Source organism: Atractosteus spatula, chromosome 13 (assembly GCF_055471065.1).
Source record: "Atractosteus spatula isolate fAtrSpa1 chromosome 13, fAtrSpa1.hap1, whole genome shotgun sequence".
NCBI lineage: Eukaryota > Metazoa > Chordata > Actinopteri > Semionotiformes > Lepisosteidae > Atractosteus > Atractosteus spatula.
This window is the reverse complement of record NC_142718.1, coordinates 31,554,906-31,571,001: the sequence shown is the minus strand read 5'-3', so window position 1 is coordinate 31,571,001 and position 16,096 is coordinate 31,554,906. Positions and strand designations below refer to the sequence as shown.

The window sequence follows — 16,096 nt, the reverse complement described above, 5'->3', positions numbered from 1 at the left end:
GCTGAGTGGAGTGCAAGTGTTAAGTTCTCGATGAGACGTTTTTGTGAGTTTTCTAAAACAGTAGGATGTTCTGTCCATTTTGTGGAGGGCAAATGGTGAAAACCATTTTGCTCAAAGCAATATTCTATCAAATACTCCAACCTTTCCAGAGCTGTGCTTCTATAAGAAGCTCATATACTGTATATGGCTTCTTTCATAAGTTTCCCACTCTAATACCTTTAGTATTTTAATTTAGAAATGTAAATATGACGTCTGTCGAATTTTAAATTAAATTATGGGGTTACTTACTACTATTAAAAATTATTTACATGTCCATATTTATATATATTAACCTTTAAAATGGCCCAGATAAATTATACTTCACTAAAATGAATTTTTTACTAAATTATACAGACCTCACACTGGTCTGTAGCCTCCCCTCTCACATTCCAACAGATGCATGTCTGTTGTGAGAACCTATTTCCGTTTTGAACACATTTTTATTTGTGCACTTATTTTTGTTTGTGTTGTTGTGGGTTTTTGTGCATTCTTTTTTTGTGCTCTCATTTCTGTTTGTACAGTGTCATGTGTTTTGCTAGTGCTCTCATTTTTTGGTTTTGTTGTTGTTTTTTGGTTTGTGCACACATTTTCCTTCACACACTCATTTTTGTTTTTGTGTTTTGTTTTGTGTTTTGTGTAAATATCTGAAATGGACAATGAGAGGAACGTATATCTCTAACATGTCATTAATTTTCATGACCACATAAGGCATTAATCAGGGCTAAGCATAGCAGTTTCCATGCTGCTATGCTACATTTTGTACAGTATATTGCATGTTGTTCCCATCCATTTTCCTTCTACTTTGTAAAGACACTAGGGCAGGTTAATTTGTCATGCTAAATCATCCATTCTATTAGGAATGGGAATTGGGTACCCTCTTCTTTAATCTATCTTGTCCGGATCAGCTGTGATATAATGTTGATCCCAAAACATCTGAGATAAGGTTCAAAGGTAGAAGTAGCTCTAACTATGAGCATGCATGAAACTGTTGCAGCCTTAGAATGGCTTTGTGTTTTAGCAATTTACCGTTCCCACCTCACTTCACCTTGAAGTAGAAGAGTAGTTGTAGAGGAGTTTATTGCCATATTTACATGTATGCTGGAATTCCTATTTGCGCTGATCTCTTGGGATATACACAATACAGTAGACAACACAGTACAGCAGACAACACCACACAATGTAGACAGTACATTTCAAACATAATAAAAAATAACAACCAACTGAAGTTTGTTTATAAACCAACTTGAAATACTAGTGCAAGATTGCATAATTAAAGACTAACCTGAATTCAATAAATGCAGAAGCAGTGTACTTATTCAGAAAAGCAAGATGTATAAATCTGAGCTATGATTTAAAATCCATGATTAAGGAATTGCTTTTTATATCTTGGTTCTTTCTGATGCTATTAAATCTTCATATGGCCACTCCCTTTCTTGTAACTTGTTTTTGGGGTTCTATTTGTAGAGCATTTCTGTAAGAACTACTAATACATTTTTTTCATTAATGGAATTGCATTATACATCTTTACAGTGAGTAAAGAAGTAAAACACTGACAGCTTACAATATCTAAAATACCAAATATTAATTTTCTGCATTTATAATTGGTGATTTTTTGCATGGTGATTAGACTATACTATTGATTCAGAAATCCAATCTTGAATGCTGTACTAACAAATAGGTTAATCTAATTGAGACACAGTATTAAATGGGGTTCAGTTGTCACCATATAAAACTTTCTAATACTCTACAAAAATTCAAAATAACTACACTTCTGAAAGTACTTATGAAGGAAATATTAAACACTGGTCTCCCAGGATTAGATTGTATAGTGGAGAAACTTCATTTTCATCAGTTCTTCAGGAAATAAATACATTAGTTGGCTTGTAATAAAGCTTGTACAGAGACTAAATATAGCACATAGAAACGTATTTTTAGAATGATTTAAAATCAAATAGAAGGCCTTCTGGTCTTAACCGTTGTTTACGAACATATTTCTAAATGGAACAATTCCATGTGACAACAAGGCATTCATATAGCAATCCTCCTCATAGAAAACTGAATAGTCCATTATTTTTATTTTTAAGCTGTCCTAAGAGATACTCTCTGGGCTAATAACAGCTACAGCACATGTATACTATATATATATTTCACTACATGTAAGAAATGCAAATTGTCATAAAGTTTCTGCGTATAAAGTGTGTGTAATTTATATGTTTCTAAGACTAATTTCAGAGTTTTCATTTCAGTACAGTACTGCACTGTATATTTTGCTCATTTAATACCACTCCAAAAAAACACGTGTTTCCATTTGTCTTCTGTAAGCAGCTTCTCATTACAAGGCACTGGCTAGAATCAGCATTTCAGACAGTTACAGGTGGGGTTAAGTATTTGTAAATAAAAATGCACACATTGTAACTAAATGATGTCTATAGCCGAGGCATATTAAGAACAAAGCATGGTCAACAATGATAATTTCATTTGTTGGTGAATGAATGTTCTTATACACATTTAATATGTTACATCTAAAGAATAACAAAGCATAAGCACAGACAATATACTTTCTAACACTAATTTCCAACAAATTCATGTTTGTAGTGTAAGAACCATTTTTCCTGCACCACAGCATACATCATTTAAAACCCCATATTTAGTAGGAGTAAAAATGCAAAATTAAAAAATAAAAGTATTGTCTTTTCAAAACACAAGAAGTTAACTACATCTCCACATACAGTAAGTGGAGAACTGAGGAAATGGAACCTGTCTTTGTCCATCATGTACAGTAAACTAGGAAGTGTACTGTTGACATAGATGTGCTTGACTGAGGCAGAGCTCAAATAATACCTAAATCTCAGAGTATGAGATTCATAAGATATCCGGGATATCATAAGGTTTATTTTGGCAGTCAGTTATTCATTCATCTACTGTACACATGCATCAATAAGCATGCATATAGTATGTACATTTTTCTACAAAAAGAAAACTGTTCTTACCGCAGATGCATGCTTGAGAGGATACTTCACACATGTACAGTACAGTACTGTATTTACAGTACGTTGTGTGTGAGAGACAGAAAATTCAGAACAGGTGACAGAAAAGTAAGCAAAACCGATGCATATAAACTTCTCGATTTCAAAAATTAAACCAGTATTCTGATGGTTGAATTCATCTTTATAACAATTGCATTTATATTTAAGTGGATAATGTTTTGGAGTTTTATGTCCAATGTTTTCGTAGATTATCAACACTTTACAAACCCTCATTACACAGGTACATTTAAGCTGTTTATATCAACCCTTAATATTCACATTTTTTGCATGATTAAATGTTTTATAAAGGCTATTTCTAGCCACACACACATATACATACTGTAGATATCTAAATGTTGTGGCTCTGGCATTCACATTTTTACATACTTGCACTTGCATTGCTATTTTTGTGGGGACTTCCAATTGAATATAAGTCTACTTTTATTTTTCTATACTCCATCAAAACATAATTCCACACAATTCCACAGATTGATTTAAAAGAATATGCTAATTGGTTTATTTACAAAATAATAATTTACACCACGCAGACGTCTACATACAGTATGTTCTGTTTGCCATGAGTTACTATCTTCGAAGTTTCTCAGAATGTTCCCCTCATATTGACAGTAGTATACACTTATCTTTTATTTTTATTATTAAAACCAAGTCAATTTGTAATGTTCAGTAAATGGGAAACGTTATACTATGGTTAACGTTAAATCATCAAACCGGCTAGAGATTGGTGCTCATACATCTCGATGATACATTAGCAAAATCTAAAATTTTTGAAACTATCAGAAAAAGTCTTAGTTCGCTGAAAATCAATGTTAATTAAGGGTTAAAACATCCTTTAGATTCAAGGAAATCGCAACCACTAATATTATCCCTACCGTTAAATCACTGTTTGAAAAATGAGCACCCCCACCATCATGCATGGCGATGATACTGTAGGTACTGTATATGGAGTAAGGAAAACTCTTTGGTGTTGCCTATAGTTAATATTGCATGGTCTATTATTGTATGTTAAATGATACAGGTGACCCTAAGTCTTGGGCTAAAACAGGATCGAAGATATTTCCATGTATGAATTTAACTGTCAAAACTCTACAGTCGATTAAATTATTTTAATTGTCTTTGCAAAGAACGTCCTTAAATGTTCTCTTTAGAAAACGAAGTCTGTTCAAAGGCTTTCATAAACGTCAAATGTAAAAATACAGTTAGTTGTTCAGTTTATGGATCTTGGAAATTGCCTATAAAGTCATTATATATTATGCATATAACACGAAAATAATACGGCTTATGCGAAAACATTTAATAGCAAATGTTTGAAAATAAAAACGTTCAGTAACCTCAAAAATAAAACAATCTAAAAAACTTTTGCATATAAAAAAAAGATTTCTATATTATGACAGCATTTTAACTGAAAATGATGAACACAAAGTTAAGACCTAAATGAACAAGTTTCTTGCGGCAGAAACAACATATGGTGAATTAACCTAGGTTTACTTTACTAATAAATTATTCATAAACCACGAGGAAAATAAAAATGTCCAGATCACTTTTAAATGTCTTTAATCAAATAATAATCAGGTATTTTAAAAAGGTGTTCGAAGCTCATATGTTGCATTTTATTGACAAATACATACCTACTCAACAAGAAGTGGATTAATACACAAGTTAAACAAATAAATATAGGCCTAGTTTTAAGCCCTTATTTGTATTTGTTAGCCGTTGAATGCTTGTATTAAACGAGGTATCTTTGTGAGAAATAGAATTTGTTACCATTCTTTAACAATGAATGAAGGTTTTCCCCTTCTAGACTTTAAAACACACACAACATTCAAAAAGCAGGTAGACAAGTAAGTATAGTAAGATTACATTTTTAGTTTTTATAACAAATTCCTGCCTTTAGCCCTCACAGCTACATGTCTGTGTTGATTAATTTTATCAAGGACCTCTTGATACGCATCAACTCTCGCTCAATTACAAAACCTCCTTAACTTACATAGAAGTTTTAAATATGCCGGTATTTCGGTTTTCCAAATTTCATGTTGTCTTCCTGGAGAAGAGAGAAAAAAAGGACATGAAAGCGTGAAAAAACAATACCTATAATTAAGCATGTATGAAAGATAACCCATGTAAGGTGTCCGAATATTGCAGTAATCAACTTGAAATTACTGGCCAAACCCATCTTCTTTATCAGATGAGTCAAGAGACTTGTCCTGCGATAAGTCCGGCAGTGCGGTACTACAGTATATAGTTCCAGCTAATCAGTTTTTTCGCAGGGGTTAAAAAGAAACATCAAGGGTTAACATTTCTTGGTCAGGTTCATAATGAGCTACAGTAGTAGCTGAAACAATCGGAACCCAGAATTTCCTGATGTCCTATACTCGGGCCTTAATGCTTCCGGCATTCTTCAATATTAGGTCTTGTGGAACACACAAAAAATGTTTTAAAAAAAACAGAAGGTCACCTAGATCCCTAGTAGCTTACTTTCTTTTCGTTATAAGCCCATAGATATGAACAGACCCAAATAAGAGGAGACAATCAGATCTTGTTCAACAGTCCTACAGGCTGATGCTTGCCGCCGAAGACACAAGCAGCATATTCGGTTTTGACAGAGAAAAGTTTTTTTAGCACCATTTACATTTGGATTAATCTTTTGTTTTCTTGATAAAACGAGCATTAGTTTCTTTAGTGTGAAGTTTCACATTCCGTTGTAGTTGAGTGACATGTCATCCTAAGACCCATCAACACTGTTAAATGCAAAATGAATGGCATCGAGGGGATAAACTGTAACTCTTTTAAGTAGGCTACATTCTGTCGCTCTGTTGATGCTTTTAATAGCCCCAGTATTGTTAAACTGTACACTTTTGGATAGAATCTAAACAAAGAAAATAAACATATACGGAACACTGGTATTAGTGGTTAGACTTATTCCGAAAATCAGACGTTTGATGCATTAACTGCAGTGTCCGACTGGAACAAGTAAATCGCTCTCTTCATTTTACCGACCTGAATTAGGACGGTAAATCAGAACTGTTGCTCATTAAGATGAGAACAAGAATTATACAATTTCCTTTGTTTTTTACTGTATCCATTTTAGAAGTTAGATCCTGTGAATTTCTTTTTTTTATTATTTCTTCTCTTTACACCGCTGTAAAGGTGTATTACTAAATTACTAAAAAAAGTAAGTGTTAGAAGCTGACAGGCTTTGTGTTATTTAGCCCAAGACAGCATTTAAGTCTAGCATTTTTCATATCTGCCTTTTCGTTTTAAATTAATACAATTAAAATTTCTTTTGTCTTTCGGCAAAACTCTGTGCTACTCAGCAGCGTCACCATCCGCCCATTCTTCCATCAGTCACTTTCTCAAAAGAAACTTTTTCTTTGCTTTCAAGATTTTTTTTTCAGAGATTTAACACATTTTTCAAAATCACTGCGTAAATTCGTTTGCTTATTGAAACATTAAAACCGGCTTTTACGTTCGTGTAATTTAACATATGGCCGAAAGAATGCGTTTGAGAAAAAAAGGTTTGAGTATGTTGTACTTTTATTTTTTGTTTTTCTTAGGTTTTGTCACGCATGTAAGATTAACTTTGTCCGTATACACTTCAAATAAAATCTAATTTATTCATATAACTTAGAAGTAGCCTAAAGATATTACATATCTCAATCGACCATTTATTAAACCTAAAAACTCAAAGTGAAAAATGGTTTCATGTTACTTGAAATAACTAATTAGTTAAGGTAAAGCAATACAGACCGAAATCTAAACACTAAACTGTCGTGAACTCGTTACATATGCTGCTTTCTTTTCGGAGTTTTTCGTGTTTTCTAATTTAGTGTTTGAAGAAACATTCTCTATTTGCATCAGCGAATACAGTTGGGTTTTTAAAATTGCCTTCCGTGAATATAACTTCCGTGTTCTATCATAGTTGAAACTAAATTCTTCAATATAATTACGCTTAATTTTGTTAGTTTTGTATTGAGGAAGAATGTGGGCGTATATTTAAATATAGGCAATTGACGTATACGTTGAATAAAGCAAAAATAAAAAAAATCCCACACTTTGGAAATTTCCGATGAACGATAGAGTATTGCGATTTAAATGTTACTTTAATTATGTTTAAAAGTTGTATTCTTTATCATTGACCGTTTTATTATAATCTGTACAGCTATGAATGGGTTTCTGAAAAAATGTAGGGCTAATAATTAACAGGTTGAAGATGCTGATAAACCTTGGAAGCTTGTTTCACATTCCTACTGCGCAAAGATTATTACTTTTTTTCAGGAATTGAACTGCTGCCTTATTTATTTTACTTAAACGGCATATGTTCAAACAGCATAGTAACAATAATATAAAATGTACTTCTTTATAAATACAAATCGATATTTATGGAAATTATTTATTAGCATTACAGTGTAATAACAATGCAACTAAAATCTTTGTATTTTAAAATAAAATACGTTCTATTCTTTGGCATAGTTTTTGTAATGTTAAAATTGATCGATACAACATAATAGCTCATTTTACGTTGCCTAGGTTGTGTATCTCAATAAAATACGAAAATTGGGATAAACATTTTTTTATCATTTACGAAGCTAGAATTTGTACAGATGTCAGTCTTATCTGAAGAGAAAATAGCTAAACAAGCAAAATAATTTGACAGTTTTATTTGTAAACATTAAATATTTCCTTCTTAAAGAAAGATTTATCGGAAATGTACGGAATGCATTGTAATACTTAATTACACCATAGAAAAAGGCAGTGACTTGCGCAATGTACCGCACACATAAATATGAAATATACAAATTAAAGACCTTTATGTAAATATAAAAAAAACTGTCACTCAGACATGAAATTATATATTAACTGTCCATTCTTCTTTTAGACATTAAAACAAAGACAGTGCTCAATCATTTTCAATGAACTGTGATACTCCGAAAAATGGTTAAAAGTTGCAGCATGCAAAATGTAGATCTTGACAACAAAATAATAAAGATAGAAACTTTTATATTTAACATCAACAGTACATACAACACATACAAACAAGGAATGTTGGACATATTTTACAAACACCATGAGTCCCTTTCAATAGCCTATACAGATGAGATATTTTGTTGTTCACATATTTGTTTTTTTTTATTTTTAAATAAAAGTTGTCCCATACTACCAATCTTTATAAAATCTATCAGACTACATAGTGTCCGGAATATAATTTATAATATAGACATCACCTTCATAGCAAGTGCCTATAGAATTCCTAAAACCTACAACATGCGTTCCCCTTTTGAAATACTTTCAGATTTTTCTCATCGTTCAGTAATCCTGACAGAAACACATAGGCACAAAATATAAAAGCAAAACTGAATCTTGTCATATACAAGCTCATATACAAGCTTTATGCACCTTGTTATAAACTGACGCATTGGACGCATCACATTAATTTATTATATATAAATTGTATATATTACATTATAGCACGTGTTTCCCATACAGCAGATATTTTAATTAACAATAAGGAATGCCATTTCAGGAAAATGTGTAACTTTTGTCGACTGTTCCAGTAGCTGAGCCACGCCTTGGCGGAACGTTTCACCCCGAAACGAGGTCGTTCAGTTTGTCAAAATAATTAAACGGTTAATGGAGAAGAGTACACATCACTCACTTCAGTTTGTTTTTTATACTTTTGTTTGCTTGCTGCGTTTATGGATCCTTAACCAGAACCTAAAGTGTCTGTCAGAAAGGGTCAGCGCTTGACAATACATTTCGGAAAAGCGCCGGGGCTTTACCGTCCTGTTAAAGGCAGACTTGAGGAAAGTCTGTGGAAGTTCTTTGAGGTCACATCAAACGTCACTGTCAAGTATATTTAAAAAGGTAGTGTGTCTAGGAACAGCTTATCAATTATTGCTGGCGGAGGAACCAAGTCTTCAAGTTTTAAATAGAAGATACGCTGCAGACCTTGTGTACATAACGTGCGCAGTTCAGGAAGTTTCCCCAAAAGTTTCGACAAGTAGTTTGGACGATTCAAGCCACCGCTATTAAATGTCACGTGGTCTTTAAGACAATTTACAATCTTGTTTTGGAGTTCTTCTACCCTCTTGGGTTCCTTTAGCCCGTGTCTCTCTGCAGTGAAATAGATGAATAATTATTAGAATTCCTGTTTGTAATAATAATTATGAATTAATAGGTTATCGATGCTTAACTTGCAGGTTTACAGTTACACAATAAGATAAAGTAAACAAAAAGTTATTTCACGTTCACGGACCTGTTACCATGGCGAGCGCAGCTATGCAGGAAAAAGCTGATATGTCAATATTCATGCTCTGAAGGTTTGACGAAAATTCCACAATGGAGTCGATCCATTCTCCAAACCCACGGACGCACTGCAGCCGGTGCAAGACTACCCCGTTGCAAAAAATGAGCTTGCCTTCCACTGGGTTGGACCTGCAATTAATAACAACGAGCAATTAATTACTGAGAGAGTAATAAATGCGGATTTAAAAGGCGCCTAATTATAGGCGAGCTAATAAAATCCAAACCAACGGAGCTTGAAGGGGGTTGATCTTTTGTTATGGTTGATAATTACGTACCTGTATGCCAGTCGCAGGACGAAAAGTTCCAGAAAGGCCGATTCAAAGAGAAGATCTTGATCCTGTTTCGGAAGATCAGCAAACCCCGGGATCTTTTCCGCCCAGCCTCTGATTATCTCCATGGAGCCAGTCAGAAGATCGTAGAACTGCTGGATGTGCTGAGTGTCGTCTCCAGTCATTTGGTAGTCAGGGTTAGCTTGAAACTGGAATTTAATTTAAAAAGTGCTTAATGAGGTCCTCTAAAATATATAACCCGTGAAATTGCAAAGCCCATTTCTAGCAGGGGAGTCAGGTTTTTACAACAATTAAACCCCTCTCTTGCAATGATAGAGTTCTCCGTTTCAAAGCATTTCAGTCAAATAAGGTATGTTTAAATAAATACACTAAGATGCCAACAGAACAAAGCAACCACAGACTGGCTGGGTCTTACCCTGGTCCACAAGCATACGCGCAGTATTGATAACAGTAGAGAGAGCAAGCCTAAACGCTTACACAAACGCATTGTTTTTACAAAGCATGTGTCAGTTTTTGCAAGATTGCCTGAGAACAAAAGTGTTATGAAATAATCTAGCCACAAACATTGTTGTTGTTGTTGTTGTTTTTTTAATGTCGCAGAGTATACCGACAGTTTAGTAGTTAATATCATAACGAAACAATTACTCCTTTAAAAAACGCTCGGGCCGCCGTGCTTCAACTTAGGAAATCACTAAACCCGCAGTGTCCACTTACTCTAGAGTAATCCAGCCCGGACATCGAAGGGTTGGAATCCACATGGGCCCTCACCAGGGCACTTATGAGACTGACTGGTGGCGAAGGCGGTGAAGGCTCTTGGGGGCTTTTGGGTTTGGAAGGTAACCGACCTCTCCGCCCCTTTAAACTGGCTGTACGAACGACTGAAACACGAGGAAAAAAAAGCTATATATATATACAGTATATTCCGTCTCCCTCTTAACCTTTGTTGCTATTAGACAATTACCTCTTTCATTACCTCTTTACTCTGTTATACCGCTCTAAAGTACTAAAATATACTCGTTAAAATATCATTCCTCTGTATTTAGATATTTCCCATCCAGACGTAAATTGCTGAATAACAACATGTAATTGCAGTGATAAGGAATACATTTACTACTCACCTTCTTTGACCATTCCGACCACAAGGCACTTTTGGAAACGGCAGTACTGACATCTGTTCCTACGGCGTTTATCCACTGGACAATTCTTATTTGCTAAACACACGTATTTAGCATTTTTCTGAACCGTGCGCTGTAAAAATCAGAAAGAAATAATATAAAAGATTGTTAGACGTGTGTATGGATTTCCTGGGAACAGCACCAAGACCCCCGAAAAGAATGGTCTCGCAGCTGGGATTTTTCAGGACATTAATAGAAGAAAATTGATAGTGTTAACACTACAGCTAACCCTCCAGTTTATAGCTGTATTTTATATGCAAGGAGCAGAAGGAGTAGACATTCAGTAAATACAAATCCGTGGGCATTCATATTTTTACATCCCTTCGAGACCCTCTCTATTTAAAGTGATAAGATTATTCAATCAGGATGGTGAAATAAAGAGACCACTTAATTTTACCACTGGGAATTCTGTTCCACTTGGTTAGCTTAGACACGGTTCTCTGTCCCAGCCAATTTAATTCTAAAGGAAAGGGCTGTGTCAAAAATGCACACAAGTGCCCACAATTAAATAGTAATTTTTAATGTACAAGATTTTCTGAACGCTGTCGCTGTGAGGGAAATGCCTCTTATTTTTCTTCTTTTTAAATCTTGTACCATCTGTGGTCGTCATGATAAAATTCGTCAGTTATTTCTTTTCTTTCACATTAGCTAGTTAGAGGATTGTACAAATCCAGCTTAAAACAAAAGCTGCCGTTTCATATTGCTATGCTTGAGAAATGATACCGTAGTCCACCCTACCTTAAAGAAGCCTTTGCACCCTTCACAAGTACGCACTCCATAGTGCTGGCAAGCGGCATTGTCCCCGCACACCGCACACAGACCCTCGTTGGAAGGCGATCCCCTTGACGGAGGCGACGGGACCTGGCTGTCCATCAGCTGGGGCCCATGTCCGAGCTGAAGAGAGTGTGGGAAGCCTATGTTTGCCTGCTTCCTAATAGCACTGGGGACGGCAAAGCTCTGGCTGTCTACCACATGATGGGCACCCGGTGTCTCCGGGTTCATAGGTACGTGAAGAGGACCGTCAAACCTCATCTGGCAGCTTGACACCGGGGTACCAGGAGGTGACTGCTTAAACGAGAACAAGGAAAGCCTTGACACAGGATTCTTGCGTTGATCTATCATATGAGTGGTGGCCACGTAGTTTTGATGGAAACTGTGAAGTGAACCAGGCTCATCCCACATAGGGCTGGGCTGAACCTGGAAGTTGGGGGTAGTGGGAGTAGGGGGCGAGGAGGGCTTGTAGTACATTGAGCCAGAATGGGGCATCATCTCTTCAGCCTGTGGTGGCAGGTGGCTCTGTTGATGGTAGCTGTGCATCTGAATGTCTTCCACCTTGATGGCGGACTGCTGTCCAGAAAGAGGCATTTGGTATAAGCAGGGAGGCTTTACGTCGTAACTGGTGTTGTAGTTGTCCATGAATGTGCTGAAACTGGGAAGAGAAGTGGTGGCTGTGATCTCAGTGTTGGTCAGGTCCATGCTAAACTTAACAAACTCAGGAGTTAGGAAATCGGAGCTGTATTCTCCAGTGGTGTGGTAGCTGTAGCTCTGCGAAGCTGGACTGGCTCCTTGAGGTGATGACCCATACTGAGCCTGAACACAGGGCATGGCTGTAAATGAAAGTTTCACAAATGCTCACACTGTCAAAGCAATCACCCTCCAAGCACAGGCTTGATTTACTCTTAAACATCCAAAAATGTAGCATGCCATTGTCTAGATAAAATATTTAATAAATCCAATGTCTTCACTTACATTACATTAACAAAATAAAGCCATGCACACATCTTTAAATGATATTTTTGGATGCAGAAAAAAGAGCAACTAGCCAACAACATAGTATTTCATAAAAAAATATCATATGAAAAGGGTAGCATGTCTGTATTAATCTCTGAATATATACAGTAGATGTGCAGGAGAAATCCGTGATGATGTATTCTGAAACATGCTGCATTTTATTATCAATAAAAGACACTACAACAGGACGCTTCCACTGTTATTAAAATTCATTGTACGTGTTGCTTTTGACTAAGTTAAACATTTATAGTTTTCATTTACAGAAACAATATTAATACTCCATACCTTCAGTCGACGGACTGTGTTTTCCGGAGGAACTTGAATTGGACAGTGTCGTTTAGTCTTGTTTGAAGTTCAGGTTTCGAGAAAGTAGCGCGGCTCGGGACTCTTCCCTGTAATACAGAAGAAATGTAGTTTATAACCCCTGTTCATTTTTCCGTTACAATGGACAGTGCACATATGTGTGCAAGTGCTTATTTAAAAGAGTTTCTTTGTAAACAAAACAATGTATCCAATACAAAAAAGCTACATATAATAAAAATCTGAATGGTTTCGCGTAATGTAACAATCTTCACGCTTATAAATGGAAATCATATTTCTTCACTTTATTTAGGTCATTTTTGTTTCCTTATTCCATGTCAGATATTTCATGAAGCACTTGAAATGTTATATTATTATTTGAAAGAAGCATCATTAACAGGGATAAACAGAAAGCATGGTTATATATACGCGTGAGTTTCAACAGGAGGCACACTTTAAATATGAAGCATGTACATAAAGTTTTGTGAATATTTGTATTTTGCTGCTTTTACAATTATGCATTATTCTATTCTCTCTAAACTTAATTTTTGCTGTTATTAGCAGTAGAGGTAGAAGTGCATTTGTAGTTGAGAACTGTCTAAAATAATAACCGCAATTGCTATTAAGCAGCTAATTATACCGGCTTATACTGTCATTCACGTGTCTGAAAGCTGTGAAATCGCCAATCCAACTCAGTAGGCGAACAGAAGAACAAGGTGGAGTCAGCAGGTGAGTTAGAGAATAGTTTTAGCCACATCAGTCAAATGCAAAGGAAAAAGAGTTTTAACGGTTTCGCAGTAGTAAGAGAGACAGCGATTGTACACTACATGTGAAGTTGCTTTATCTTTTCAATAACATGGTCAACACATTATCGACATTTAAAATGACTTCCGTAACAAAGCAGGCGAACTAAAGAACATTTTAAAGTACCTGACAACCGATAAAAGTAACAGTAACACTTTCAATTAATGGTCGTTTTTATTGCCGTCTACTCTCAACATTTTATCATTGCTATTAATTTACGTTACTATCATTAGCCATATCTTCCTACGAGTATCAATTGTATACGTAAGTAATTCTCTCGCCCAACATATCACAATTATGAAAAAAAATTGCATACACAATACAACACGCAAAAATCATGTTGAATAGTTAGCGGCTGTAGATGATGCTGTGAAATAGCTTATTCAATCCAAGCCCATATGGCACAATATAATAAAATATACCTTTTTAACTGCAGCGTCCCGTGCTATCCATGCAGAAGATCTGCTAGTAGTGGTCTAACGTAGTTGTAAAAAAAAAGAGCCCCAAACAATAAGCGACAGAACAGTTGTGAGAACAAACAGAATAGGATTAAGTGCGGCTATCGCACAGAACAGTACAAGACACAAGCCGAGACTGGTCCTTCCCTCCAATGTGCCTTTGTTTATGTGAGCTCTGAATACCACAAAAAAATTTTACGTCATCGGCATCGTCAATGACTTAGGCCAATCAGTGTCTCGAGGGGGGGGTTAGACTTCTCCGTGCTGTTGGCCAATTCCTTGACGTATTAAGCTGAGCAGCGTTTTAAGGTAGTAGGGTACCACGGTTCGCTTCACCCGTTCCCAAATCAGAAAACCCAGAAACGTAATGTTTGTAAACAGGTGTAAAATGATATACAAGTCTGATATTCCAGTAATGGATTTTAACAATTGCGTTTTTGCTTACCACGATGTGTCTCCCTTCTGCAAGTAAGCGGCGTTGTGTGTGGCCTTCGGAATACGCTGTCGCCTCAGAAGCAGATGTGAGACACACGACATTAATGAAGTTGTCAAAAGAACTGTGGCAGATATTACAATCTGGTCAAATATAAACCCGTTTATTTTATGCATTTGTTTTTTTTTGGGGTGGGGTGGGTAGGGGTTACTGGCATGTTGAAGCGTCTTCAGAAAAGTGAGGTGTCCCGTGAAGTGTGGAACTAGATGTAAGTTTGCTTTAGGGAGTAAACCCCTTGACAGTACAGTAACACCGCCTGCAATCACGTAAATATGCAACAAAAAACAACAACAATTTGAAATACACACTGATGTCCTTCGGCATAATGAAACTGTATTATAGATTCGGTGATATCACTGTATGAATGTTATCCTAATTTTTGTTTTCCGTGCTAAATGCTGGTCCTGCAGGTTTTTATAACACGCGTTCACAATATTTTATACCGTGTAGTACTCAGTCGTTGCACATACGGAATACTTACATTTATAAAAGTTATTATAACAATGATTGAGGTCCAATTCAGATGAATTTAAACTCTAGAAACACATGATTACAGATGTTTATTTTTCCCTTGTTAACTACCACCCTCTGTCCAACATGAATCACTGCACCCTTCAACTCACGTTCTGTGGATACAAGAGGCAGTCAGAAAGTTGCCATTTCTTGTAAGTACACAATCTGCCACATTTCAAATAATGTATCTAATTTTTATTAATATATGAGATTGTTCTCAGCCCTCCTCTATCTTGCTACACATCTAACTGATTTGCATGCGTTTCCAAATTTAGACCTCTAAAAAGAGTGGGTGTGTACCTCAGTACGTGACTACCTTAATTTTCCCAGCTGCTTGTGTTGTGAGAGCAGACAGAGGGAGCTCATTAACAGCGGAGCAGCGTCAGTTGTCGTGGGCGAACCAATTTAGTCGAACGAAAGGGAAAAAGTGATAGGGGATGGCAGAATGGTGCATGACGCAGGGAACGCCGCCTTTGACGCAACCAACAGTCTCTGCCAAAAATAGCAGTCACAGCCTTTTCTTGTTTTTGGTGCTCTATTATTATTACAGTAGGACTGTATTATTGATCTTATAATGGGCCGTGCTTCCACCGACTATTTTAGCTGCGATCGGAAACTGGAGAATACATAATTAAAGAAAGAAATGGTCTATTTTTATCCCAGAACAACACCACGTTGTTGTTTTTTCTAAATTGAAAGCACGAGTGAACTTTGGTGCTTAGCGCAGGAGCCATGTTTCTGCATAAATCCCATGTAGCAACTTGTTGCGCTGTACTTGGGGAAATGAAGGGATTGCTTTTCAGTAAACAAGCTAGCTTTCACCGTTTGTCTGTAAAACACGTGTCAACCTTAAAATGCTAGTCTTTTTCTCTAGATATCAACTGGG

At 36.1% G+C, this 16,096-nt stretch overlaps 1 protein-coding gene across 1 annotated transcript; it reads right to left on the bottom strand.

Moving 5' to 3' along the window:
- Positions 1–7,460: 7,460 nt before the first annotated feature.
- On the bottom strand, positions 7,461–14,342 carry LOC148822072 (nuclear receptor subfamily 4 group A member 2). Its single transcript, XM_088930423.1, has 8 exons — positions 14,169–14,342; positions 12,928–13,034; positions 11,590–12,458; positions 10,795–10,924; positions 10,391–10,554; positions 9,662–9,864; positions 9,337–9,515; positions 7,461–9,194 (listed from the first exon to the last, which is right to left on the bottom strand). Exons 3-8 carry the CDS (start codon positions 12,454–12,456, stop codon positions 8,938–8,940), a joined length of 1,800 nt encoding a protein of 599 aa, XP_088786549.1. The 5' UTR covers positions 12,457–12,458; positions 12,928–13,034; positions 14,169–14,342; the 3' UTR covers positions 7,461–8,937.
- Between the last annotated feature and the right edge of the window lie 1,754 nt (positions 14,343–16,096).

Bases quoted from the DNA above. Each gene is read 5' to 3' on its own strand.
- LOC148822072 (XM_088930423.1), bottom strand. From the start codon at position 12,456: ATGCCCTGTGTTCAGGCTCAGTATGGGTCATCACCTCAAGGAGCCAGT. The intron at 10,555-10,794 runs GTGAGTAGTAAA...CTCGTGTTTCAG, and splicing joins GGTCGGAATGGTCAAAGAAG to TCGTTCGTACAGCCAGTTTA. The intron at 9,195-9,336 runs GTCCGTGAACGT...ATTTCACTGCAG, and splicing joins TGCGCTCGCCATGGTAACAG to AGAGACACGGGCTAAAGGAA.